The sequence below is a fragment of the Akebia trifoliata genome, chromosome 1, assembly GCF_017979445.1.
Source record: "Akebia trifoliata isolate Shusen 1 chromosome 1, ASM1797944v1, whole genome shotgun sequence".
In the NCBI taxonomy this organism is placed as follows: Eukaryota; Viridiplantae; Streptophyta; class Magnoliopsida; order Ranunculales; family Lardizabalaceae; genus Akebia; species Akebia trifoliata.
Genome location: NC_141375.1, coordinates 20,426,199 through 20,454,152, shown reverse-complemented (window position 1 = coordinate 20,454,152; position 27,954 = coordinate 20,426,199). Strand labels below are relative to the sequence as shown.

At 36.0% G+C, this 27,954-nt stretch overlaps 1 protein-coding gene across 1 annotated transcript; it reads left to right on the top strand.

The window, feature by feature from the left end:
• LOC147410879 (DExH-box ATP-dependent RNA helicase DExH6-like) lies at positions 1-27,954 on the top strand. Its single transcript, XM_086441132.1, has 14 exons — positions 1-299; positions 3,300-3,390; positions 3,511-3,823; positions 3,958-4,032; positions 13,714-13,758; positions 15,197-15,287; positions 15,423-15,481; positions 19,668-19,829; positions 21,171-21,223; positions 21,909-21,942; positions 22,061-22,150; positions 22,244-23,248; positions 24,845-25,927; positions 27,173-27,954. The coding sequence occupies exons 1-14, from the start codon at positions 179-181 to the stop codon at positions 27,695-27,697; spliced, it is 3,747 nt and encodes a 1,248-aa protein (XP_086297258.1). The 5' UTR covers positions 1-178; the 3' UTR covers positions 27,698-27,954.

The window sequence follows — 27,954 nt, the reverse complement described above, 5'->3', positions numbered from 1 at the left end:
CAATCCATGTTTCGATAATTTGGTCAAAATTGTCTTTAGGTCACCTGGCTGTCAGGTAAGGAACAAAATAAAAACAGTAACAAGAGACAGAGATCCAAAGCTTTAAAACGCCAAGCGGCTCTTCTTTCTTTCTTAGACTATTGTTTTTCTTCGCGAGAACCACAACAAGAAGATTCAAATGACGAGATCAGGGAAAAAAGGACTGAAGAAAGGAAATGGGACGACTGCTAAAGTTGATGAACGCACAAGAATTCGAATATCGAAAGTTCTTGAAGAGTTTAGTTCAAGAGATGACGAAGGTTTGTCTTTTTTCTCCAATTTTTTTTATTATAGGTTTTTTTTTTTTCCCCCTTTATTTCTACTGGAATTTCTGATTTTCATAGTGGGTATTGTTTGAAGCTAAGAAATTTCAGCGTTTTTAGGTTCTAAAAGCTCGATAATGAAATAGGTTTTGAGTTTGAAATATAATTTTTTTCTATGTTTCTTTTATTTATTTTTATTTTTTTTTTTTTTTTTTTTTTAGTTATATGAAAGTTGCAGTTCCTTTCGATGGTAAATTAGAAAATTTTGGGGTATTTGAATTCAGTGAGGAATTGGGTTTTCTTTGTTTCAATCTCAAAATTTGTTACAAGCTAGATTTTGTCTGTTATTGTGGATTTCATGTTCATTTCAGTTGACATTTTATTGCCGCATTGAACAATTTTCTGTAGCAAATCCAGGCGGTCCATCCTATAAATGGCCATCTGGATTTTGACCATATCGACAGTGCCCTTATCCATGTCACACCCCATATATGTTGCAAGGTAGGATGTCAACGTGGACATTGCGTTTAGTGCCATGTAGTGCCCATCACACCCATGAGTATGCCAACAGTTTCCATAGAGGCACCACTAAGACAACATTGGCATGCCAGGGAAGGCTCCATAGGCAATCCTATTTTGATGTCTTAGTCCACCACTTTGCACCAATTGTTGTCACATGATGCGATAGGAGTGCACATTACTCTCCCATAGGGCAAATATGTGGCATCGAATGGGACCCACAAGGCAATACTTTTCTCAGCAAGTTCCACGAGACAACTGGATGCCGTTGTCCATTGAGGTCGTCATTAAAAGTTCTGCCATAGAGCAATAATAACATTCTAGAGTTTGTATAGACCATGAAACATGCCTTCATCACACTAAAATGCTTTTTTGTTACCAAACGAAGTAAGCCATGTCTCAAGGTCTGCATCAACAAAATGACCTATTGACTTCTATATTCAGCCTCGATAGAGACTCTATGAATTCTAGCTTTCTTTGAGTTGCATTCTACCAACAAATCGACATCAACTTTTGTTTCGATAATTGAAAACAAGCCATGGAGAGCCCATGATGATCGACAGAGCACAAACAAAAGATTAAGCACACACCACGCCTTGGTGTTCTCACACTAGCCATCCACCTAGCCAAAAGGATCTGACCGTCATCCTAAAAAGGCAAGATATACCGATAAAAAAAAGAAGGGCAAGATACTTGTTGGGAGGATGTTGATGATGTGCTTGATTTTATGCATCATTGAAAATTTTGACAATATCTTGTTGCTTAGATTCATGACTTTTGTCATCACAATACTCTCAAGAATTGGATTCATCACATTTTTCATCTAACTGCCCTCACGTCGTATCCTGTCACATCCATAGTTAGTTTGGCCATCCAATAAGGACTTGCAAGGTTTTAATGGAATTTCATGCATGCCAAACTCCTCCTTTAGTTTCTTCCCAATGCTTCACTTGCAAAAGAAGACATATTAATAGGCTAGTTTGACTTGCAACGCATTTAACTTTGTTCTTAAAGACTTTACAGTATCCACTTATTCGACATGGAGATTACTTTTTGTTTCTTATGCATTTGGGGGTGGAGTTCTGAAATTGAAATCGTGTAGTATCTACGTTTTTCTTATACAAGGTGTTAGATTTTGGTTTTGGTGCCTATTTTGGTCGGCCTAGAAATAGATTATTTTGATGAATGCGTGTTAATTTCTTCTAAATGATAGAAATATTTGATGAAATTTTCACATAAACCATAAAAGATGATGAACAAGCATAAAAACACACTTTGATAAGCCATTAAACTACAATGTACAATATAGGAATTTTGGAAATGAAGATCAATGGTATTTTCTCACAATTCTTCACAGGTTTCTAAAAGCCTGCCGGCCAAATACAACTATATTATATGTGGAGATGGAAATAACCATGTTAACTACATACACCTTAATATTTAAAAAAATTGCTTAAATGAACTAACTATTATTTTTAATCTTCTATTGCCTTGTACTTGTTTTTCATCTTCTAATAAAATTCTACACCTATCAAAGCCTTACCCAAAAATTTGGGGCCAACTGAACAAATCATGTTCCTCCATTCAATTAAGTACTATAAAAAATTAACAAAATATTAAATAATTTTCCTCCATTTACTAAGTACTATGGAAAAATTAGCAAAATATTAAATCTTACATGATTATCAAAAGTTAAATAAATAAATAAATAGGTCCTAAACTCACAATATTACATATTTGTCGGTTAAGTAATTGGTTCATACATATTTTGGGATAAGAACGTTGTCGAAGTAAAGAAACACAAATGAGATTTAGCATGGTCTCCTCAACTTCCTTGTTTTATATTTTTTTTCCTTCCTTTTTGGCTTTGCTAGCATTGATGAAATCTTGTACTTTATCAAGAAATGACGTATATATAAATTAGCATATATCAACTAATTAGAACTTGACTGATTGTATGTCTGTGCTCCTATGTGTGTACAATGCATCAAAACAAGATGGTGCGGGGATATGTAATCAATCATGATTGTTTTTACTAATGATGAATGTAATGCGTAATTTGGAATTCTTTTTTAGGAGTAATTCATATTTCTTCAATATTTTTAGAAAGACGAATATATCAATTGAAATTTACTGTTCATTGAAAATATCCGCAAAATCTTCGATTGTTATTAACTGAAATTTGATATTTTTGGTCAAAATTTACTGTTTATCAAAATATTTCATGAAACGATCTTTCCCTCTGAAATATGTACCAAAAAAAAAAAAACTATTGGCTGAATTTCCTGCTGAGCCCCATGAAAAGAGAAGTCTTCCTGTATATTTGTGGATTATGCAAAATTCAATACCATGGCTCTATATGTGGAAAATTTAGTAATTTATCGACTTAGGTTAAATGGGAAGGTCTTAAAGATCTTTTCTATTGAAGTATGACTTGCCCTAATTGATGTCTATCAACCCCTTCTTTTCGAGATACAGTGCACACATTTGAAGCCGGTCTAACGAATCCTGAACGGGCTGTGGTGCATGAATTGTCCAGGAAAATGGGTATGGTGTCGAGAAGTTCTGGGTGAGTTCAAGTTAGTTTTGTTGATGATTTACTTCTGAATTTTCTTGTTTGCGGAGCTACCAAACTTGTAACACCCTTGCTTTAATTGGGTTTGATCGAGTGTACCTCAACTTTGAACAGGCGTGGCAACCAGCGGCGTGTTTCTGTTTTCAAAAGTAAAAAGAAGAAACAGCAAACTGTGAAGAAAAAGGATGATCTCACTTGTTTGTCATTTTCAGAGGAGACAAAAGAGGTTCTACGGGATTTATTTACCCACTATCCTCCTGATGAGGATGAGCAAAGTGAACAAATGTTTGCGAATCAAAGTGAGAAGGCTTATAAAGGACTGAAGAATAAAGATAATAGTTTCTGCAAACCTTCAATGAGCAAAGTTGATATTGCAAACAAGGTGGAATCACATGCTTCTAAAATGAATAAGGGAAATCTAAGACAGGTTATCTCTACCTACCAGATTTATTTTAAAATTTAACTCAATTTTGCCAATCGTTGGAGTCTTGTGCCGAAATATATTTACCTTATGCTCAAATTTTGCTTTGATGAAGTTTTACAATGGTTTCATGCTTGCAGATAGCTGAAGGAAGGTCTAAGCTTCCAATTGCTTCCTTCAAGGATGCCATTACATCGGCAGTAGAATCTGACCAGGTTCTAATATTTTTGCATATACTGTTGTTCTATTGCTTGATAGTCTATAAAATGTTAAGAGCCATGAGCTCTACTAACTTCATATTTATACTAAAGGCAAGAAATACAATTATAGACACTTACTACACACACATAAACTGACCTATACAATTCATAATTACCTTAAACATGCCAACATCCCTGCTCAAGCTGTAACATATACATCAAAAAGGTTATCAAAAAACATATACATCAAACATGGCCAGGTTGATAGAAAAATCATGACTATTAACAGGTCCAATTGCTTTGGTGAAGATATTTGCAAGTTGTTGAGAAGAAGAATCATGCTGGAGAATCAAAGAGTCATCATAAACTTAAACTCTCTCTAACAAGGTGCACATCAACATTAATATGCGGTCCCCTCATGAAGAAAGAAATCAGATGTAATATTTTGAGTTTGTTCATCATTGCAGTCAAGAGGCATGAAACCACTGATAAGGACATTAGAAATCATGGGCCGTTATGTAGTAGTTTTTGTAGCCCATTAATGCGTTCACGAATGTTAGGGTTATAAGAGTCTTTTTAGGATATAAGAGTCAAAAAAAGTTCTTTTGGAGGCGACATCTACGTCTCTTGTCCATGATGTAGTTGTACTATCACTAGAGTATTTCAACTTGCCTAAATTCTTGACCTCTAAAATTACAATCAAGCTCACCATTCACATGGGAGATGAATGAAGAGTCATCCATGGTAAGAATATGTAGACCAAGAGAATAGATACTAGAATGTGTGAAACTTGTAAGGTCGGAGTAACATCTCTGAAATCCCATACAAATAACCACCTCACTAAAGTGACAAAATCAAGCATGAGGTGACTATTTCAAATCATATATGGACTTTCAAAGATGATAAATCTTCCCCGTCTCCCTCTAAAGTAGGAGGCCAAGAGGAGGATCCATATAGGTCTCCTCTGTGAGATGCCCATGAAGAAAATCATTCTTCACATTCAACTAATATAAAGGCCAACCTCAATTAGTAGCAATGGAGATAAGGATGCGAATGGACATCAACTTGGCCATAGGAACAAATGTGAGATCATAATCTAGACCTCATGATCAAATGAAACCTTGTGCTACAATGCGAGCATTGGACATCCCAATTCCCTACACTTTCATTAGAGTTGTGCTCTACAACAAAGACCTAGTAGCAACAGCCAACTGTTGTCCATTTTGATGGAAGAGAGACCATCTCCCGAGTATTATTAGTCCGTAGGGCTTTCATCTCCCCCACCATCACAACTTTACACTCAAGATGACGAAGAACACATGAATAATACAAGGAATAGCAAAGCATCACTAACAAAAAGAAAAACTTTATAAGGAGACATGGATTGGTAAAATGCATAGATTGAGCAAGAGGGTAAATGGTGAAAAACAAAGTTATGAAATCCCTTTCCGAAAGAAATAGGTATATCAAGATTAGAAATAGGAATGTGTGGAATATGACTAGAAAAAGTAGTATGATGAAGAAATAGGGATTGATAACATCAACTGGAGCAACCTGTGAGGAGGATGAAGGTTACAATGTGATAAAGGAAGGTGCACACGATCTTCTGTGAAGATATGTAAGATAATCCCTTTGCTGCAAAGAAGAATCGGAAAAAAGCCATAGAGGCAAGTAAAGGAGTAAGAGGTATTGATCCAGATATAGAACAATCTAGAGAAAAATAAGAAACCTATTAAAAAGGAGACATCCATAGAAGTGAAGCAACTTTGGGATGCAAGATCATAGCACCTCTAGCCCTGGAACACTTTAGAACTACCCACTGAATACATGTTGAGTGACTTTATCATCCATTTTTATTTCCGATTAGGATGATGGTTTTGAACAAAATAGGTACACCCAAAGACCCAAGGCTCAATGGGTAAATGGAGATCCTATAGATAGAGAGTGTATAAGGGAGTATAACCCTCTTAAGATCTTGGGAGGGCTTCGATTGATCAAGAACAAGCGATAAGGAAGGCCAAGGCCCAATAAGACTTTGATTTGTTCATATCTTGCAAAAAAATCTGGGCATGCCAAGATGTTTGTTCTAGAATTTTGCAACGCTATTTTGTTGAGGAGTGTATAAACATAACTACTTGTGCTGTGTTGCACCAACAAAGGAAGGGCATTTGGTGAGGAGCGATGGTCCGGTGGCTGACAAGCCACTTCGAGGAGGCGATTGGATTGGAGTGCTCGAGGTCACAATGGGATCGGGTGTTTTCTCGTCTCATCGTAGTGCCCGGTTTGTCTTGATTGGAGATTGATGAACGTGTATCATACCATAATTATGAAGATAATGGAGAAAAGACCGCTCCAGTGGTTGTTCAATGGTTCACCAACTTGGGTGTGCTCGTCAGTGTCGGGAGATCGAGTCTCCCCATCCCCGAATTTACGCAATACGCTTGTTTGTAGTTGCAAGGTGTATTTGTAGGGATTAATCACACTTGGAGTAGGGACACCTTGTAACATAAAAAGAGACATTGGAAGAATGAGTTAAAAGATTTTTAGGATGGGATGTTGGTTGCAAACAAGTGTATAGACTCAAGGCAAGGAGCCAACTATCTAGGGGTGGTGTGTAAGGTAGATTTATAGAAGGCATGTTAGCTGGAATTTCTTGAGGTACCTTCTGGTTTGTATGGGTTTTGGGAAAATATGGATTAATTGGGTGATTAAATGTGTCTTTATTCCTTCGTTCTCCATTTTGGTTAAGGGGTCTCTTGCTAATGTTTTCAAAAGCTCTAGAAGTATCAGGTAACTAGACCACTTTATCCCCTTCTTGTTTCTTATAGTGGCCGAGGCCCTTGGAAGAAGGTTTCAAAGGCGGTGGTGAATAGAGATCTTTTGGTTTTTTTGCTGGGGGATGGATGGCCTATGGTTTCCCATCTTTAGCTTGTGAGTGACATCTTGATTTTCGTGGATGTGTCCATCCATTAAAGCCAAGTCTTTTTTTTGGAAACTTGATGTACTTCCGTAAAAGCAAGGTGTTTCCAGTTGGCATCGGGGATGACTTAGAGGTGATTGGGGTGCCATTACTCATTAGGCCGTCAAGTTGGAAGCTTTATTTCTTTCTCTCATGGTCTTGGACAAAGTGGGTAGAAGACTCTCTTGGAAGAAATGCCTCTACCTATTGAAAGGTGGTAAAATGACCCTAATCATGAACATTCTTGCGAACATTCTGGTGTATTTTATTTCCTTGTTTTCAATTCCTAGGAATGAGGAAATGAAATTGAATAAGTTTTTGGAGACTTACTCTGGCATGATAAGGAGGGCAACAAGAAGTTCCATTTCGTGAGTTGGAATGTATTTGCTGTCCAAAGAAGAGTGGGGGTTTGGGTTTTCGTGATCTTAGATGGATAAGTCATTCTTTATTGAGTAAATGGTTGTGGAGGTTTGGATGTGACCAATTCAGCTTATAGAGGAAAGTTATAGTGAAAAAGTTTGGGAATGGACTGCTTAGTTGAGACAGTGGGCCAATGCATTCTACCTATGGTTGCAACGTGTGGAACGGCATTCAGAAGATCCTACCTCTCTTTCAAGAAAAAAGTGAGGTTTAGGGTGGGAAATGGCTCCAGTATCAGATTTTGGGAGGACCGTTGGTGTGGGCCTTCACCTCTCAAGGATCGGTTTTTGGATTTGTTCCTCTTGGTCATGAAAAGGGTGTTCGTATTTCGGTCTATATCGTTCGATCTGAGCATGGTGTGCATTGAGACTTCGGGTTGAGGAGACCTTTCAACAATTGGGAGTTGGATTCTGTATTGAATTTGGCGAATTGGTGAATCTGCATTTGGAAGAAGAGGGCAGATTACTTTGGGAGTTGGAGAAGAAAGGGGTGTTCTCGGTTTGGTCCTTTTACCATGCTTTGTCTCGTGGTGGGTCTGTGAGTTTTCTATCCGCGGCTGTCTTCGTGTCCTAAGGTTTCATCAAAGATCACTTCTTTCATTTGGACTACTGCTAAGGGATTCTAATGATGGATAATGTGTTGACAAGGGACATCTTTGACGCTAATTTTTGTCGCATGTAAGAAGAATGGGGAATTGGTAAACCATATGTTTTTGCATTGCAACTTGCCATTACTTCCAATTGCATCCTTCGAGGATGCTGTTACTTTAAATTTGGAATCTCACCAGATTCTTTTAATATCTTTTACATGTACTGTTGTTCTATTTACCTTTCCTAGGATGTAGATTAGCTTAATGTATATAATATATCTTAATCCTCTATAATATCCAAGTACCTTTTGCTGAAAAATCTACAAGACTTATTTTAGAAAAATAGGATATTCTTCTTGATTATTCTTGATCATTTTTTACTTTCTAGAACATTCTTGTAACCTTCTACAATAGGATAGTTTTCTAGAATATTCTTGTAATAGGATAGTTGGTATAGTTTTCTTGAATATTCTTGTAATCCTCTATAATAGGATATTCTAGAATATTCTTGTAATATGATAATTGGTATAGTTTTCTAGAATATTCTTTTAATCCTCTACAATAGATAGTTTTCTAAAATCTTCTTATAATAGGATAGTTGGTTTATAAATACCCTATTAGGGCATTTGTAATGGATATAAAAAAAAGAATTCTCAATAAATTCAGTTTCCTACATGGTATCAGAGCCTTAGGTTCATATCCTAGGAATCAATTTTTTTTTCTTTTTTTGCCATCTTGTTCGTTGTTCATTTGTTTTTACCCTCCCTTTATTTTTTCCTTGTGATCTTTGCTAAATTCACGATGTCAGAAGAGTCAGGAGCCACCAATCAGTCTGTGATGGTGACACTTCATGGGAGACCACAAAACTTTTCTGGTAGAAATGGGGGAAGATAAAAAAACTAGCAACAAAAGTTACATGCTAATATGGCACAAACCGGCAGTGATGGCTCGGGTGCTCAAGAGAATTTTAATAGCAAGGAGATCAACAAAGAAGACATTGAATGGCTAAGATCACTTCTCAACTCCTTGGAGAAACCATCGGGTATGTGTTCATTTGCACATTTAGGTATGGTTTCTTCTTCTCATGCCTTTAGTGTCTCGGATAGTAACTATTTTGACTCTTGGATTATTGATTCAGGAGCAACTGACCATATGACTCATTACTCCTTTATATTCTCCACATATAGTCCATGTTCTAGTAATAGAAAAATTACATTGGCCGATGGGTCACTTGCCACTGTAGCAGGTCAAGGAGATATCCACATAAGTCCTTCATTAATTCTGAAAAATGTTTTGCACGTTCCAAAACTTACAATAAATCTAGTCTCTGTCCAAAATCTTACAAAGGATTTGAATTGTAGCTTGACATTTTCATCCACCTCTTGTATTTTTCAAGATCGAGCTACGGGGATGACGATTGGGCATGCTAAGGAAAGCAGTGGTCTCTATTACCTTGATGTGCAGAATAAAAATAAGAGTTGTAGGATTGACAATCCATCTTCCTTGTTGTCAGATACAAGATCTCCAATAAAAGACCAGATTTGGCTTTATCACCTTCAGTTTGGACATCCTTCCTTTAGGACTTTGAGTGTCATGTTTCCTTCCTTATTTAAGAATATTGATATTCGTGAATTTCATTGTGACATTTGTGAGTTTGCCAAACATAAACGAGTTTCTTTTCCTTTGAGTAATAAAAAATCCTCATTTCCTTTTCAATTAATCCATAGTGATATTTGGGGACTGTCAAGAATTTCAAATATTTCAGGGGCTAAATGGTTTGTCATGTTTATTGACGACTGTACTCGTGTCACATGGGTTTTTTTACTAAAACAAAAAATCTGATGTTTGTACGGTTCTCCCTATCTTTCATGACATGGTCAAAAATCAGTTTGGGGTTAAAATAAAAAAAATGAGATCTGACAATGCAAGAGAATATTTTAATCAAGTATTATCTACATATTTTCAAAAAGAGGGGATAATACATGAATCCTCTTACATAGATACACCCCAACAGAATGGAGTGGCAGAAAGGAAGAATGGCCATCTCTTGTCAACAACTCATGCATTGTTATTCCAACGAAATGTCCCCAAATACTTATGGGTTGAAGCAGTTCTCACATCAGCCCACTTAATAAATCGTATTCCATATCGAGTTCTTGATTTTAATAGTCCCTGGGAGGTCTTTTCCAAATTTTTTCCTAATTTTGCATCTCACAATCAATTGTCACCTCGAGTTTTTGGATGTGTCTCGTTTGTTCATATTCATTCTCATGGTCGTAGTAAACTTGATCCTCGAGCTCTTAGGTGTGTCTTTATGGGGTATTCCTCAACTCAAAAGGGTTATAAATGTTATCATCCACCATCTCGCAAAATCTTTGTGTCCGCCGATATAACTTTTGTTGAAAGTGAAAGTTTTTTCCAACCTTCTCTTCAGGGGGAGACACTTACTAGTGAAGATAAGGACCAAAAGGATCATGGCTTTCTAATCGACTTTCCTGCTCAAGCTAACCAACCACCAACCCAAAACACTCCACCATTTCCCTTGCTTGAAATTGAACCACCAAAACAACTTGAACAAGAAGAAGTTGAGCCTTCAAAACAGCCCGAAGCTGGACAACTTGAACCTATAACCCCAGAACATACTTGTATTGAATCAGTTATCACGAAACCATTACAAGTTTACTCAAGGAAGAGAGGTTCCACTGCTAAGCCGAAGCTAACTCAAGCGTCCGAACCAATTCTCGGAAATGAGGTAAATATTGATATCCTTGTCATCAACTTGTCTTCTGAACTTTTTGAAAAAAATGATCTTGACTTACCCATTGCAGTTAGAAAAGGTACCCGAAATTGTACAAAATATCCGTTGTCTCATTTTGTGTTAGTCGAAAAAGTGTCACCATCATACAAAAGCTTTCTTACCCATCTAAACTCCACAACCATACCACAAACACAATCCGAGGCCCTAAGTAAAGAAGAATGGAGACATGCTATGAAAGTGGAAATGGATGCACTCACAAAGAACAAAACCTGGGAGTTGGTGGAGCTGCCCAAAGGAAAGAAACCTGTTGGATGCAAATGGGTGTTTTCTCTGAAGTATAAAGCTGATGGATCACTTGAACGATACAAGGCCAGGTTAGTTGCAAAAGGTTATACACAGACCTATGGAGTGGACTATGAAGAAACATTTGCACTGGTGGCTAAGATGAACACAGTAAGGATTTTGTTGTCATTGGTAGCCAACTTAGATTGGAGTTTACACCAATTCGACGTGAAAAACCCCTTTCTTCACGGAGACCTAGAGGAAGAGATTTATATGGTGAGGCCTCCAGGATTTGATGACAATTCAGGAGATAAGAAGGTATGCAGGTTGAAGAAAGCATTGTATAGGTTAAAACAATCTCCACGAGCATGGTTTGGAAGGTTTACAAAGACAATGTTAGGAATGGGCTACAAACAAAGTCAAGGTGATCACACTCTATTCGTAAAACACTCGGCCTTTGGGGGAGTAACTGCACTACTGGTATATGTGGACGATGTTATTGTCACTGGTAATGATGCGAAGGAAGAATGAGCATTCAAGAAACGTCTTGCAGAAGAGTTTGAAATAAAGGACCTAGGCAAGCTGAAGTATTTCCTAGGTATAGAGGTTGCTCGTTCAAAGGAAGGAATATTTGTCTCACAACAGAAGTATGTGCTAGATCTTCTCAAGGAAACTGGAAAAATAGGTTGCAGGCCCATGGAGACACCAATAGAAGCAAATCATAAGCTAAGTGAAGCTCCAGAAGATGAGATTGTAGACAAAGGGATGTATCAACGTTTGGTTGGAAGACTGATTTACCTCTCTCATACTAGGCCTGACATAGCATACTCTGTTAGTGTGGTTAGCCAATTCATGCACAATCCTAAGAGTATGCACCTGCAAGCTGTATACCGCATCCTCCAATACTTCAAAGGTAGTCCAGGTAAGTGAATTTTATTTAAAAAGGGAGCAAACTTGCGTTTGGAAGCATACACAGACTCAGATTATGCAGGGTCCGTGGTGGATAGAAGATCGACATCCGGTTATTGTACATTTCTAGGAGGAAATCTAGTTACATGGAGAAGTAAAAAACAACCGGTTATAGCAAGATCAAGTGCAGAGGCAGAGTTTCGGGCAATGGCACAAGGAATTTGTGAACTTCTGTGGATCAAAATAATTCTGGAAGATCTTAAAATCACCTAGGATAGTCCAATGAGGTTGTATTGTGATAACAAGTCAGCCATCAATATTGCTCATAATCCAGTGCAACATGATCGTATAAAACATGTGGAAGTGGATCGACATTTCATAAAGGAAAAACTAGACAGTGGTTTAATTTGCACCCCATACGTTTCAACAGAAGGGCAACTGGCAGACGTTCTAACGAAAGGATTACCTGGAACCACATTTCAAAAGGTCATTGGCAAGTTGGGAATGGAAAACATATATTCACCAGCTTGAGGGGGAGTGCTGAAAAATATACAAGACTTATTTTAGAAAAATAGGATATTCTTGATTATTGTTGATCATTTTTTACTTTCTAGAACATTTTTGTAACCTTCTACAATAGGATGGTTTTCTAGAATATTCTTGTAATAGGATAGTTGGTATAGTTTTCTAGAATATTCTTGTAATCCTCTATAATAGGATATTCTAGAATATTCTTGTAATAGGATAGTTGGTATAGTTTTCTAGAATATTCTTGTAATCCTCTACAATAGATAGTTTTCTATAATCTTCTTGTAATAGGATAGTTGGTCTATAAATACCCTATTAGGGCATTTGTAATGGATATAAAAAAAAGAATTCTCAATAAATTCAGTTTCCTACACCTTTACATGCCGGTCGGTCATACTTGTATCATGTATGTGCCATATAGGAACTGGTAGTAAATATTGCATGGAATTTTTTCTTTCCAATTTATTCATCGATACTGTACTGTTGATTATTTTCTTTATTCTTAACAGTATCCTGTTCTTGTTTTGAGAAAAATTATATAACTAGTATGTTTTGAGAAAAATTATATAACTAGTATGTTTTGACAACTTATATTGTAGAATGGTAGAAACAAACTTTCCAATATTATAAGTATCATTAGATTTGGAATAAGTAAATACTAAAAATTGTCAGTCTTAGCTTAGGCAATAGACCTCTCTATTCTGCATTTTTCCCTACTCTAATGCATAGTTGGGAGAATGCTCATGTTGCTTAAGTAGTAACATTTCTCAGTTAGACTGGTAGAGGTGTTTCTGAATTATGAGAATTTCTGAAAAAAAGTAACGGGAAAACTTACTAAAACACGCGGTAGGCAACTGTGTGCACCATTTTTTTTCGTAGAAAGTAGTTTATAATTCTATTACAGAAAGTTTTCTTAATATAATGAAGTAAAATATTTAGTGTAGCTGTCATTGTAATGATCTTGGTCAGCTTTCTAATGGTACTGTTTTGATCACAAATTGACTTATCGAATGGAAGTTATGTTATTTTGAAATACTCAAACCAAAATGAAATCACTTTTTAAGAGAAAGAGGAAAGGGGAAACACATGGTTAGACATGGTTGGTTGCCAGGAATGGTTTCCTGGTTATTCTAAGGTTATAACAATTTTGTGTACCTTTTAGTTTTTATTAACTCTTTATCTGAGGATGAGATTTATGGGTCTGCTATAACATTTTTGGATTACTCTTTATGTGTTTTATTTTCAAAGCAGGTAGTGCTCATATGTGGTGAGACTGGCTGTGGGAAGACTACACAGGTTACAACTTTTTTGCTTTCTCTTCTTCATGGATATTTAACAATCTTGCATGAAAGTTATTCTTCTAGTGTAACTATTTCCCATGTGCGAATCTTTTGGTTTCTCCTTGTATATTTTGTCTGAAAGGCCTTTGATTCTTTCCCTACCATATAATTCATTCCTGTTTAAAAATCCATTTATATTTAATTTTTTAGATAATTGCCATCTTTAAAACTAGTTACACACTTCACAAACAGTTAATCAAATTTAAATTCAATTGAATTAGTCAATATTTTAGCTTTAGTCATCAACATTAGTGTTTTTAAAGGTGTGTGTTCCTTGGGATGAGGCTCATTAAAAAAATAAAGAAACTAATGTAAAAATAGTCGAGGCATACGCCTTAAACCAAGAAGTTTCCAAAAGGTGTGTACCCCCATGGTAGTAAATTATTAAACTTTGATTTTAGTGTCTATTTTAGTCAACCTGGAAATAGAAAATTTCGGGGATCAGGAAAATATTTCCATCAATATGGAAATTAATATAATTTTCATGGAAATGTTGCAGAAATCAAGGGAATATTGAGGAATTTGTTATTGAAATTGCAGGAATGATAAAACAAACATTAAAACACACTCATAAATAAAATAAGTTAAACAACTGTATGAAGTGTGGAAATGAAGATCAACTACATTCTACCACACACACACACACGCACACATAAGTATTTGGGAGATCCAGAGTGAAGCAGCAATTTTTTTTTTTTCCGTGTAAATGATAAAAATATTGTCATAATAACAATAGACACCTTAATATGTTAAAAATGGTTAATGAACAAATTATTAAGTATTATATTCATGCACCACTCTTAATCTGAATATAGTATCCCACTTAAACACCAAATCTTCAAAGATAATCCCTCTAAATTCTTCAGAGATTTTGCGCCAACTATGAATAAGACCCAGAATGGATATAATGACCTCTTGGAAGTAGTGCTTCTTTCCCAAACTCCCTCATGTTGCGCTCCAACCAAATACCCAACAAATGGCAAAAGGGGTCAAGAACTAGAGGATTCTTTTCATGTGCGAGCATCCTTTGATCTTCCAACTTTGGAATAAAGCTAGAATTGAAGCCGGAAAGTATCACGGAATTTGGAATGAGGATAGAAAATAAGCCCAAATTTCTGAGGCGTAAGGACAATGAATGAGTAAACGGTTAACCGGTTCCCCATTTGACTTGCACAGAAACAATAATTGTATTGCTTGCTTTTATTTTTCTATTACTTGGAATAGACGTTACAAACTTGGATGCTTCATAATAGGTTCAGTATTTTCTAATGCAGCTACATTTTTCAAATGTCTTTTAAAACCCTTCTGTTTTTTTTTTTTTTTTTCCTTTTGATATATTTCTAATATTTATGGTCTTTTTTTATTTTATTTTAATTTTTACGAACACAATCCAGGTTCCACAATTTCTGTTGGACTATATATGGGGTAAGGGTGAGGTGTGTAAAATTGTGTGCACCCAACCTCGACGTATATCAGCAACATCAGGTGCATGCTACCTGAAAATGATCTAAAATTCGTACTTAGTTCTCTCTCTCTCTCTCTTCCACATTCTTTTCTTCTTTTTTCTACTTCGTATGGTACACAAGTTGGTGCTTATGATTGGAGATTTTTTGTGTACAGTTGCTGAGAGAATCTCTTATGAAAGAGGAGAAAATGTTGGAGACAGCATTGGATACAAGGTATTATTTGTAATTTGTCTTTGGGTTATAAAGAAATCCACTTTGTTTATCCTCCAAAAGAAAAAGAAAATCCACATTGTGCGTGGAACTGAGTTTAGAAAAACCATTACAAAAATGCATAAGAAATCATGGAAAATGCAACACAACACTTAGAAATCTAGAGATGGTCTAACCAGATTTTGCTGCTCGCACATAATAGATTATGTCAATGCATGCAATGACATAATTACTTGCTACCAATTGGGTGCATCGGTCCCTTGTATTGAAGATAGACTATGGTGGATCTTACGGAGAATCTCGAACAAAAAATTTGTTTACCATCACTATAAACCTTAAAAATCTACTTACTCGAGCAAAACATGTATGCACACGTTCACTCACAACACCACACTCTCTTCCTAGAGATTGGGTTGCATGGATCTATCTATATGGGCCACATGTCCACGTGGCCAGTGTTGTTAGATAGCATATTCTACCATATATGACTTGCATAGGCTGTGCGCATATGCGAAATCGCATATTCGTTTGCAGATCTTTTATTTTATTTTTGAAAAAAAACCAGAACAAATCATAATAAATTATTAAAAACTCATAAACATGTATATAATATAACAGATCAACAAAACTTTATGAAATGCAAGTAAAAATCTCAAATCTTTATTAAAATTGTAAGTTAAAAATTACAAATTACAAAGTATATTCTTTAATATTGATAATTTGCATCATATTCCACACGACCATCCCTAATCCATTGGGGAATAACATCTTCATTAGGATCACCGCCTTCGCCACTTTCGCCATCATCACTTCCATTCCCTTCATCATCTGAATCATCACCTTCTTCTACATACATCTCTTCCTCTTTTGTTTCGTCATTATCTGATCTCACTAACATCTCATCTACTCCCAATTTTTCTTCAACTTCATACATCATCCTCTTCCTCTTGTATCTTTCGTCTTGTAATCTTGAGTGTCCTCATTTTCTTCTTTGGCTTGAGCTTTCTCTAGGTGTCGGTGCAAAAGCTACTTGCTCAACTTAGGCCTAAGTCAAGTATTTTGCTTTAGACACCAGCTCGTCTCGTGCATTGGTGAGCCACAAATGATCTTCACCTAAGTCTTCAATGGAGATAGAGTCGTAAAATCCCCTATTCTCCTTCATTTGCTTGAATCTTTCATGCAATTTCTTATTGTATTGCACAAAGACTAAGTCATTGTGCTTCTTTTGCTTAAGTCTATTTCTCTTCTTTGTGTGAATCTGTTCAATACATAACAAGTTTTAAGTTAATACATAATAAGTAATTAAATATGTGAAGAAATTAAAATAAGATAACAAGATAACAATTAATAAACAACAAGTAACAAGTTAAGATGTTATACCATCTCCAATGTGCTCCAATTACCTTTGCATCCTGATGCTGAACATGTTAGGCTAAGTATTGTAATAACTAATCTCTTTAAGGCTCATTTTGTAATAGGATCAACTCCATAAGAGGATCACCAATCAGCTGTATCATTTAGGTAGGTTGTTACTAACTTATAAGTATTTTAATTTTAAAAGCAAACAAAGACAAAATATATATTTAATTTTTTCAAATTATTTATTATACTTGGAATCTTCGTAGTTCTATGTCTCCTTATGACCCCCCTCCAAAAATCCCTTCGCAGTTCTTGTATTGATCTAGTTGTGACGAGATCCTATCTTGTTCTTTCCGCGTTGGAACCAGTGTTTTAAAGTACGTAAAGCATACTTGAGGCGTTTTGGGTTCTTAAGGTGAGGCGTAAGCCTCAAGGGGCATTGAGGCTTATGCCTCGATTAATTTAAGAAAAAATCCTAAAAAAATGTATAAAAATTATAATAAATTCAGAAAAAATATAAAAACAAGTAAACAATCTTCAAGTACCAAATAAAAATTAAACATTAAAAATGTAGAGAGTAACAATATAATATAGAATCAAACACCAAAACAAGAGTGAAATATTAGTTTTTGAAAAAAATAGGTAAAAAGTTCAAGAATATACATAGAAAAATTACATACCTTAGACCTTAGAAAATCCTTAATTTCTTGGTTCTATTTGATCACAATCTTCTTAAGAAAGTTGTAGTAACTGATGGATTCGAATTTGGATGAGTATTGGAGCCTCTAAGAAGAAATCTAGGTGTGGGGAGATTTTAAGATTTCAAAGAGAGATTTTGAGAGATCTCTTGATAGTCTAAGTTTAGAAAACAAAAAACACTTTTATTTTGTAGGGTTATGTAAATAAGAGACTTGGGGGGGGGGGGGGGGGGAGGTATTTGTGTAAAATAAAGCAAGAAAATAAAATAAAAATTAATTTTTGACCCACAATATTGGGTTCTACCGAATCTAAGGCATAATCCTTACTAATGTTTGATGAGGCTTAAGCATCAAGGCATGAAGCTTACACCTTGCCTTGAGGCGTAGGTTTTTTAAAACACTGGTTGGAACCATCTTTTCCAAGACATTAAGGAATCCAATCATATGCATCAAATTTGCCTCATCACGATTGACAAATTGGAAGTATATGACTGGATTAATGATGTATGCAGTCTAATATAAGGCAGAAAGTGAGATCTAAGATAATGAGAGAATTGAGGGAGAAAAAGAGATTTGCGATCTGAAAGAGAGAGAGAGAGAGAGAGGTGCTTGGGTGGCAGATCTACTATTCTCCTCTCCTATTCTTTTCGACATTCTGAAATGAAATAACAGCTGTGGAAGACCTAGTCTTCGTCTCCATTAGATTTCAAAAGCATGAGATGCCCTTGACCATGGTCTCCTGTGGAAGACTCGATCATTTAAATTAAACCCCTCATCTTTTGAAAATATTTGGTATACCCATGTGCTATGTGTTGTAAAACTGGTGACATAACTCTTGACCACAGTTTCTTGGGAAAGACTTTGATTTCTAATAATTATTAGTGTTATGAATGTTTTAGGAATGATTCATAATGTTTTGGTTTTTGAAACAACCGAAGCATCGAGACGAAACTAAATTTTAAACCATGGATTATTTTCCTTAATTTTATCAATTGTTTTTTTTTTCCAGTCATAAATATAACCCATGGGTGGCTTTTCATCGCCACCTACTAATCTAAGCACAGTAATTAGAGGTTTGGAATCTCTAAGTGCTTTAACACCACCCATCAAAAAGTTTTGGGACGCGATAGTTTTGACAACCAATTTTCCATCAGGCTTTTTAGACTGAGGCCTATTGTTCCAATTAGTTGATACTATAAAGCTTCTAAGTTCCACCTTTTCCAATGAAGGCTTTGTAGTGTCAGAAAGGCAGTAGCAAAATGTGTGATTGCAGGTCTATGTAATTTACCATTTATATGAGCATACATTCTTTGTAATAGTAAAGTGGTTTATACATATTTCTAGCTTTAGCTACAATATGTATATGAAATTTACCTATATCTTCTAATATGAGATCTATGTAATGGGCCGCACATGATGAGCAATATAAGTGAGGCCTCTTAGCCAGTAAGAGGAGGCCGATGGCCTCATAGGCGGCGGCATTGTCCAACAACATACACTTCACCAATTTCATCAATTGTTTTATCTAACATTTGAAATAAATACTCGACTGTATGAGAATGGGATGTAGCATCTGCAGATTTAAGGAACATTGTTCCTAGACCTTTATCTAAAAAGTTAATTATTGTCTGGCCGATTCTATCTGTCCATCCGTTGCCATTAGAGTACATCCTAGGTTTTCCAAGATTCTCGATATTATGTAATTAAACCTTGGGTAAACTCTACCTCCTTTTTAGACATGACTCGTATTTCATGGTATGGAGTTGGTTTGAGGCCAGGTCCAAGTGGACCAATCGCTTCCACCATTTCTTTGAATCTTTTTAGTTTAACGGTATTGAAAGCAATACTGACTTGGTATAACCATTTAACTATGTGTGGAATGATAGTTTTCTATTTTTAGTACTACATTTCATGGTTGTTTGAACTTGACCTTTACCCTTTGCTCTCTGATCCACTACATCCTCTTCAGAAAAGTACTCACTGGATACCATAATGCCTATCTACATTAGAAAATATTTGTTTTGTAATTTAATTAAATGCCATTTATTGACTTTTTATTTTTAATTATTAATAATATTTTTTTAGGGCCAGTTAAGGACTTACTGACTTTTTTCTTGCTGTTGCAATGTCAGATACGATTAGAGACTAAAGGTGGAAAGCAGTCATCTATTATGTTCTGCACGAATGGGATTCTTTTGAGGGTGCTGGTTGGAAAAGGCACTGGTAAATCAAATACAAGAAATAAAAATGAATCCCCAAAGGATGGTGCTTTTGAAATAACACACATTATTGTGGTAATGATCCTATTTCTCATCTAACTTGTAAATCTGACTATTATTCGTTTGCTAGATTGTTAATACATCACTTTTCTGGCTATTCCTATACATGTACGGATTAATTTTGTTTCTTTGTTACTTGTGTTCTTTACCATTCATTTAATCTAGACAAATTATCCACAATTATTTGTCAAAAAAACAATAAAATTCAAACTATACTTCATTTATTAGTTCGTCAAATTACCCACCTACTGATCCACACACAACCTTTAGCAGTTTTATGCAAATTGAGTTTGCCAGATTTTAAAGTTGTAAAGTCGTCAAATATTGATGATGCAACCTTGTATTAATCCCATATCATGCATTTACCTCCTAATTTTTGGTTTGTGCCTGGTCTTGGTTTTCGTTATTTTTGAGGAGTAATACAACTAAAATTCAGGTCCATGGGCTGACCTATTGAACACTTTAATAATTTCAGAAAATTTTATTGTTCATGACAGAAACTTAAAAACTAATTAGAAGTGGTAAAAGCATTTTCCTATTTTTTCTGCATCTGCTTGCTTTTGATGGGTTGTTAGGTGAGAAATAGTTGCTCCATTACGGGTTCTCATGCCAAACACAACTTGTAGGGGATTGAAATCTGGATCAAACAATCCGGTTGTATATTTTGAAGTTGTTCTTAGGTGGAAATTATTATTTTATATTCCACATATTTAAGCTAACTTACTATTACAAAAATGCCAGTCAGTATTTTTATGGATCTATAATGCCTTTAAACAATATTTATTTGTTCTTCTTTTGGATTTTTACCTTGCTGAAACTTAAAATTTATGTTTTTTCACCCTAAACAATCAAATTTACGGTTGTAGGTCAATTTTGTATGTAAACTGGATGATTTAACAGTGTTATTCAACTCATGAAATAGGATTGAACAGTAAGATTCAAATCAAATCCTACCAAAAAAATTGAATCTCATGCATGAATCATATATTCACCAATTGTATGATTATTCGAAGTGTATCTCAATACTGTGAAACATAGCATCTAAAATGTATTGAAGATTCAACATTGTTATTTTTTTCTCTTTGTAGAGTGGATGCAGTGTATTGATGTACCTGTACCGTGCATTATCGTGAATTGTTCCATTAACTTGAGTCCTGTAGCCCATCAGTAAACTTGGCTTGGTCAATACTTGTATTAATGTGGATTTTTTTTTTGTATTAATGTGCTCTGGCTGCGAAAGTATTTCCGTATCATCTTTGTTGCCTACAACATGTACTTACCATGTACACTTTCGTATTTTATTTCTTGAGGGCTTGTATTGTTTATGATCTCTGCTCTTATATTTTACCTTTGTAGGATGAAATTCATGAAAGGGATCGCTTTTCTGATCTTATGCTAGCGATTCTCAGGTACCTTAGAAAAGAATAATGTTGTTTTGCTTGCTTTATGTTACATCCATATGGACCTGTAGTATAAGGTGACTGTTGGAATTTGTGAAATAGAGGATGTATGGAATCATGGCATCCTTTAATATTGTATGTAATCAATTGATGGAAACCTCTGCAAATATAAGAATAGTGTTGAAGCTAATGGGTCTACCGATTCTTTTCCTTAGAGAGAAGGTTTGGTTAGTGACTCATTACATTCAGGGTGTCTCTGTTAATATTTATCTTTTGTTTGGCTTTTTACATTCTTTTTGGTATCATGGGCTTTTGCTTTATCTTCCTTTGGAACATGAATTTATTGGAAAAAATGGAAAAGGAAGGGCGAATCATCTTTACTATTATAATGAGAGAAGGCGGCATAGAAGTGGTTCGACACCAAAATTTGGATTCCAAAAATGTCCCCACCTTAACATGTAAACTTAATATAATTAGGGTCATTTTGGTCAAAACTGAAGAAAATTGCAATCATCTAATATTTTAATAAGCCTTTCATGTACATGTGTGTTTGCACATGCCACCTTCTGGTATTATTAAAACACGGAAAAAGCTTTCCAACTCTATCATGCATAATTTCCCTTAAAAACAGTTCTGTTTGCCCAACCAATATTTTGAATATATATATTGCCTGACTGTCGTTGTTTCCCTGCAGAGACATGCTCCCTTCATATCCTCATCTACGTTTGGTCAGTTTATATCATATTATATTCTAGATTTTTTGTGGTTTTCTCCCTCAAATCTTTGATACTTTAATTTGTCTCTTAGTAACTAATGACTTTTTATACCATTACTTAAAGCGAACAGGTACTTATGAGTGCTACTATCGACGCCGAACGGTTTTCGCAATATTTTGGTGGTTGCCCAATCATCCGTGTTCCTGGTTTTACTTATCCCGTAAAAACTTTTCCTATGTGATTCTGATGAATTAATTCTCTGAGTCTTAGTTGATTTATTATTTGTTGTAACTGTGCATCTCTCTTGCTTCAGGTCAAAACTTTCTATTTGGAGGATGTTCTTTCCATTCTAAACTTAGCGGAGGATAATCATCTTGATTCTGCTTCATCAAGTGACACAGTTCAAGATGCTGAACTTACTGAGGATTATAGGGCTGCCCTTGATGAAGCTATTCACTTGGCATGGTCAAGTGATGAGTTTGATCCCCTCCTTGAATTAGTTTCTTCCGAGGCAACTTCAAAAGTATTTAATTACCAACATTCATTGACTGGAGCATCACCATTGATGGTATTTTCTAGGAAAGGTAGTGTTGGTGATGTCTGTATGCTCCTCTCACTTGGTGCTGATTGCCATCTACGTGGCAAGGATGGAAAAACAGCTTTGGAATGGGCCCAACAAGAAAACCAAGAAGAAGTTGTCGAAATTCTCAAACAACACATTGAGAATGCTCTTTCCAAACCTACAGAAGAACAAGAGTTACTTGAAAAATACCTTGCAAGTGTCAATCCGGAACATATTGATATCTTTCTTATAGAGCGATTGTTAAGGAAAATATGCATCGATTCCAAGGACGGAGCTATCCTTGTTTTCCTGTCAGGATGGGATGACATAAACAAAATCCGGGAGAGATTAATTGCCTCCCCATTTTTCGGAGATACTTCGAAATTTGTTATAATATCTCTTCATTCTATGGTTCCATCTGCCGAACAGAAAAAAGTTTTTAAACGCCCACCTCATGGTTCCCGTAAAATTATTCTTTCAACTAACATTGCTGAGACAGCAGTTACGATTGATGATGTTGTTTATGTTATAGATAGTGGTCGGATGAAGGAGAAAAGTTATGATCCTTATAATAATGTATCGACGCTCCAATCCTCTTGGGTTTCCAAAGCTAGTGCAAAGCAGCGAGAGGGGCGGGCAGGGCGGTGTCAGGCAGGAATTTGTTACCATCTTTACTCAACATCTCGGGCGGCTTCTCTGCCTGATTTTCAAGTTCCTGAAATCAAGCGGATGCCGATTGAGGAACTCTGCTTGCAGGTATTTATTATGTCTACTAGTTTATAGAGTCAGAAATTTTGTTGCAGAGAAATATTTGGAATTGAAAATGTTACTAGTTTTTTAATCAATTTTTATTGGACATTCTTTGGGAAATCAGAAAAGGGGAGTATAAGAAGATGTCGGAATATAAGCAGGCACAAATTAGAAAAAGGGAAATAAAGACTTAAATCATAGTAGATGAATTTAGAATGAAGACGAAAAAATCTTGGTTAAGATGAATAGATTAAGGAAAGGTAGCATGGTTATTTAAAAAATATTTGCAAATGAAAACCAACAGGAGACTTAGGATTAGGAGGAGACACGTGGGAGGCCATAGATTGTCAGTTTTAAAGTATTTTTTTTGCAGACACTGCATTCCTTTTTTGTAGATATTGTTGGTATCATTCGAATCTCTATTGTTGTGCAGATACTCAATTGATTTGTAGATTCGATTATTTTTTTGAGTCCTTTGTTTATTTTGGTTTGTTTCAAAATGTTTCAGTTGAAAGATTCCAACACATACTGATACAATCCAAAATGTTTAATTCTAGGAATGTTTGCAGATTTGATCCATAATGTCTTATCCAAGGCCATATCCATATAGAGAACTAAATCTTTGAAGGCACTTTTGAACCCCTGACCACCACATCCGGAATCGAGTCAGGGCCTATGTGTGCAAGGGACTGATAAAATGATCTCACCAAGAACAAACCATCTCTATTCCCCTCTTACAACCTCTCATCCTCTGATTGAGGATTCAAGGGGACATCGCTATACTAGCTAACAACCTAGTAACACCTCATACTTCCAATCATTAAATGTCTCTGAAACTCAAGTCCCATGAAGCATCCCCATGAGAACACAAGAATAACCTAGAGATAGGAAGACTTCTTTCAAGAAACTGTGAATAAGAGTGGAAAGTTTCTCCTTTAGGTGCGAAGAACGATACCATCAATCTTTCCAAAAGTGAACCCTATTCCCCTTCCTAATCCTGAAGGCGGTCTATCATGCAAAAGAACGGAAGCACCTTCAAGATCCCTTTCCATACCCCACATCCATTTGTGGCCCTGGCCCTACCACTTTCACCACATAGTTGTGAACGTCCATAGCTGCTAAGCTATGTTCCATAGTTAAACTATCCCTTGGATAAGCTTATTGTCTTTGCATGTCCAATATTCTTCCTTAAAGAAAATAATTTATTTGGGCTTTACTTGTTCTACTATGATTCACTCTTTTTTGAAAATATTTATTTGGTAAATATCAGATTATGTGTTGGAAAACTCAAGGTTTATACCCCTATCTCATTTTCTCATTTCAACCAAATCCTTGTTCTTTGTACGCCCTTTTATTTCATATTCCGTCTTTCCCTACATGCTCCATTAGATCCTTTCATATAAATATACTTCTCCATTTGAAATTGTTTGTAGTTAAAGTACAAATAATATTATGAATTAATTTTTTTTTTCTAGTAATGTTAATTCTCTCATCTCCTAACTATTAGTTACTCTGGTAATACTTACAACACTATCCTTTTAGTGTTTCTATATCATTATAGCCATCTCAATACATTACTTATTTGAACTTATTATTTGGCAGGTGAAGTTGCTTGATCCAAATTGCAAAATAATAGATTTCTTAAAGAAAACATTGGACCCTCCTGTATTTGAAACGATACGCAATGCAGTTGTGATTCTTCAAGAAATTGGGGCCTTAACACTTGATGAAAAGCTTACTGAACTTGGCGAAAAACTTGGTTCTCTACCTGTACATCCATCAACAAGCAAGATGATTTTCTTTGCCATATTAATGAACTGCCTTGATCCCGCTCTGACTCTCGCATGTGCTTATGACTATAGAGATCCCTTTATTCTACCTATGGCCCCTGACGAAAAGAAGAGAGCTTTAATTGCTAAAGCCGAGCTTGCTTCGTTGTATGGTGGGTGCAGTGATCAACTAATGATCATTGCGGCATTTGAGTGTTGGAAACGTGCAAAAGAGAGGGGTCAAGAAGCAAAGTTTTGTTCTGAGTATTTTGTCTCTGCTAGTACCATGAGAATGTTGTTTGGGTTACGTAATCAGCTTCACAATGAGTTGATCCGGACTGGGTTTATCCAAAAAGATGTATCTAATTGTAGCTTGAATGCACGGGATCCCGGTATACTTCACGCGGTACTTTTAGCGGGTTTATATCCTATGGTGGGAAAATTGCTTCCTCCACGAGATGGAAAGAGAGCTGTCGTGGAAACTACTAGTGGTGCTAAAGTTCGGTTACACCCTCAGTCCTCTATTTTTAGATTATCGTTTGATAAACCTAATAGACACCCGTTGGTCGTATATGATGAGATAACTCGTGGGGATGGAGGAATGTATATAAGGAATTGTACTCTTGTGGGGCCATACCCCTTATTGTTGCTTTCTGCGGAGATGGTTGTTGCTCCTGGGAAAGATAATGAAGATGAGGATAGTGATGAAGATGATGGTTATGGAACTCTGAGTGATGAAGATGGAATGGATATGCGTACTGAATCTTCTGGACAACATGGAGAGCAATTCATGTCGTCTCCTGATAATACTGTTTCGGTTGTTGTTGATCGGTGGCTTACGTTTGAGTCAACTGCACTTGATGTTGCTCAGATTTACTGCTTGAGAGAGCGATTACATGCAGCAATCTTGTTCAAAGTAAGTTCCTCTCTTTGCTTTAGTTTTAGGCATAAACAAAGTGCAACACACACACATGCAATAAGAATGGCCGTGTCCCTCATTGTAAAGGTGGGTATATCTGTATACAATCATCCTCGTAAACTCAAAGGAGGTGTTTGGTTGCAATGATAATCTGTTTGAGTAGAGTTAGTGAGGTTAAGTTGTAAATAGGGCTGCAACTCGGGCGGTTTGGGGATCAACTAACAGCCAACCCAAACTTGACAAACATCAACCCGTGCCTGTGCCTGTGCCGAAACCTATCTCGGGCATGAAATGCTCAACCTGAACTTAACCCAACTCAGGATGTTCGGGTTGATTCATTCCTAATTAACACTAGATGATTTAAGTATTGATAAGGGTTTATATGAAGATAAGTGACATGTAAAAGAACTTAATTTTACAATTGTTTGTCCTAAAAATGTGTTTCAAAATTGTATATACATAATATTATAAACAAATTTAAAGAATAAGATAAAGATGAAGATGATTAACAAAAATAATCATCTTTATCTCCTGATAATCGTAATTTCTTATATATATATTTTAAATTGTAATATTCAATGTATGACAATATGAAATTACACTTGAATAGAAGCATTAATAATAAAGCAATTGTTTATTTAATAAAAATAATCACTCATTAGTTGTGATATATAGATACAAATCGATAAAAAATATATAGATAAACAAAAGCATGCATATTAAAATATGAATTGGGAGTGTAAAAGAAATCAATGTATAATAAATATTTTTAAATTATAGCCATAGTAAGTTCGGGTTTGGGCGAACCCAACCCGATTTGAGGCGGGTATTTTTTTGTTGTTGCCCTAACCCAAGGCCAAATCCAAGCTAACTATGCCCAGACTGGACCCAAGGTCGGGTTCAACCTATCGGATTTGGGTTTGGCCTGCCCAATTTGGAGCCCTGGTTGTAAACATTATTTTATTACACCAGACATTTTGTCTATTTTTGTGGTAGTATATGTTTTCAACTGAAAAGTTAACTTTCACCTAAATCTCCTTCTATTCAATTTGTGTAATTGCTAGCCTTAGAGTGATGGAGCTGTTAGTGAGCTCTCAAGCCTTTATGCAAGGAAACTAAATTATTTCAACTACTTTGATCTCTTATAATTTAGAATGATGTAATCTTATTCTGAAATCTCATTAATCTAATATGTTTTCCTCCTCTTGATGAGTTCACGAGTCCAAGAATTCTGTTTTGTAGGTAAAACACCCACATAAAGTTCTACCTCCAGTTCTTGGGGCATCTATGTATGCAATAGCTTGCATTCTTTCTTACGATGGGTTATCGGGCATCTCACCATCCTTGAAACATGTTGACTCGCTGAACTCTATGGGAAGTACAGATGGAATCGACAGTTCAGCTTCGGGGAGTGGGCATCGATCACCAAGTTCACGGGGTCAGAAAGGGATGAATAGCAATTCAAACAGTTATCTGAGGTCACTAATGGATGAAGACACAAGACATAACTCCCCTCCTCCTTCCCATGTTCAGAAACCGAGGGTAAGGGTGGCCTCTGGCAATGGTATGTATGGTAATGGCACACCAGGTAGCTATATAAGGCCACCATTGATACCGAGTGGTATGTATGGTTATGGCACATCAGGTGGGGGCAATATAAGGCCACCATTTACACCAACCAATAGAGACCCACACCACATGACACAGTTACACAGTGGTCTGAGGGGTGATTCTTTCAAACGTCGACGTGGTAGTGGGCCTCATTGAGGATGAATGACGGTTTTTGTGTTTAAAATCTATAATCAGCTGATCGGTCTCGAATTCCTGTCTCCAAGTATTAGGGGATACTCCAAAGGTACAGTGTATTTGACAGAGTTCTTAGCGTGTGTTTTGGAAATTATGAGATTGGATGGTTTTGATAGACACCCATCTCATCTTTTGTACAAGAACCATGAAGAGCTCGAACACAAAATGTTAAATGTTGTTCAATGGAGAAATATTGCAGAACGTTTCATCAGAATCAA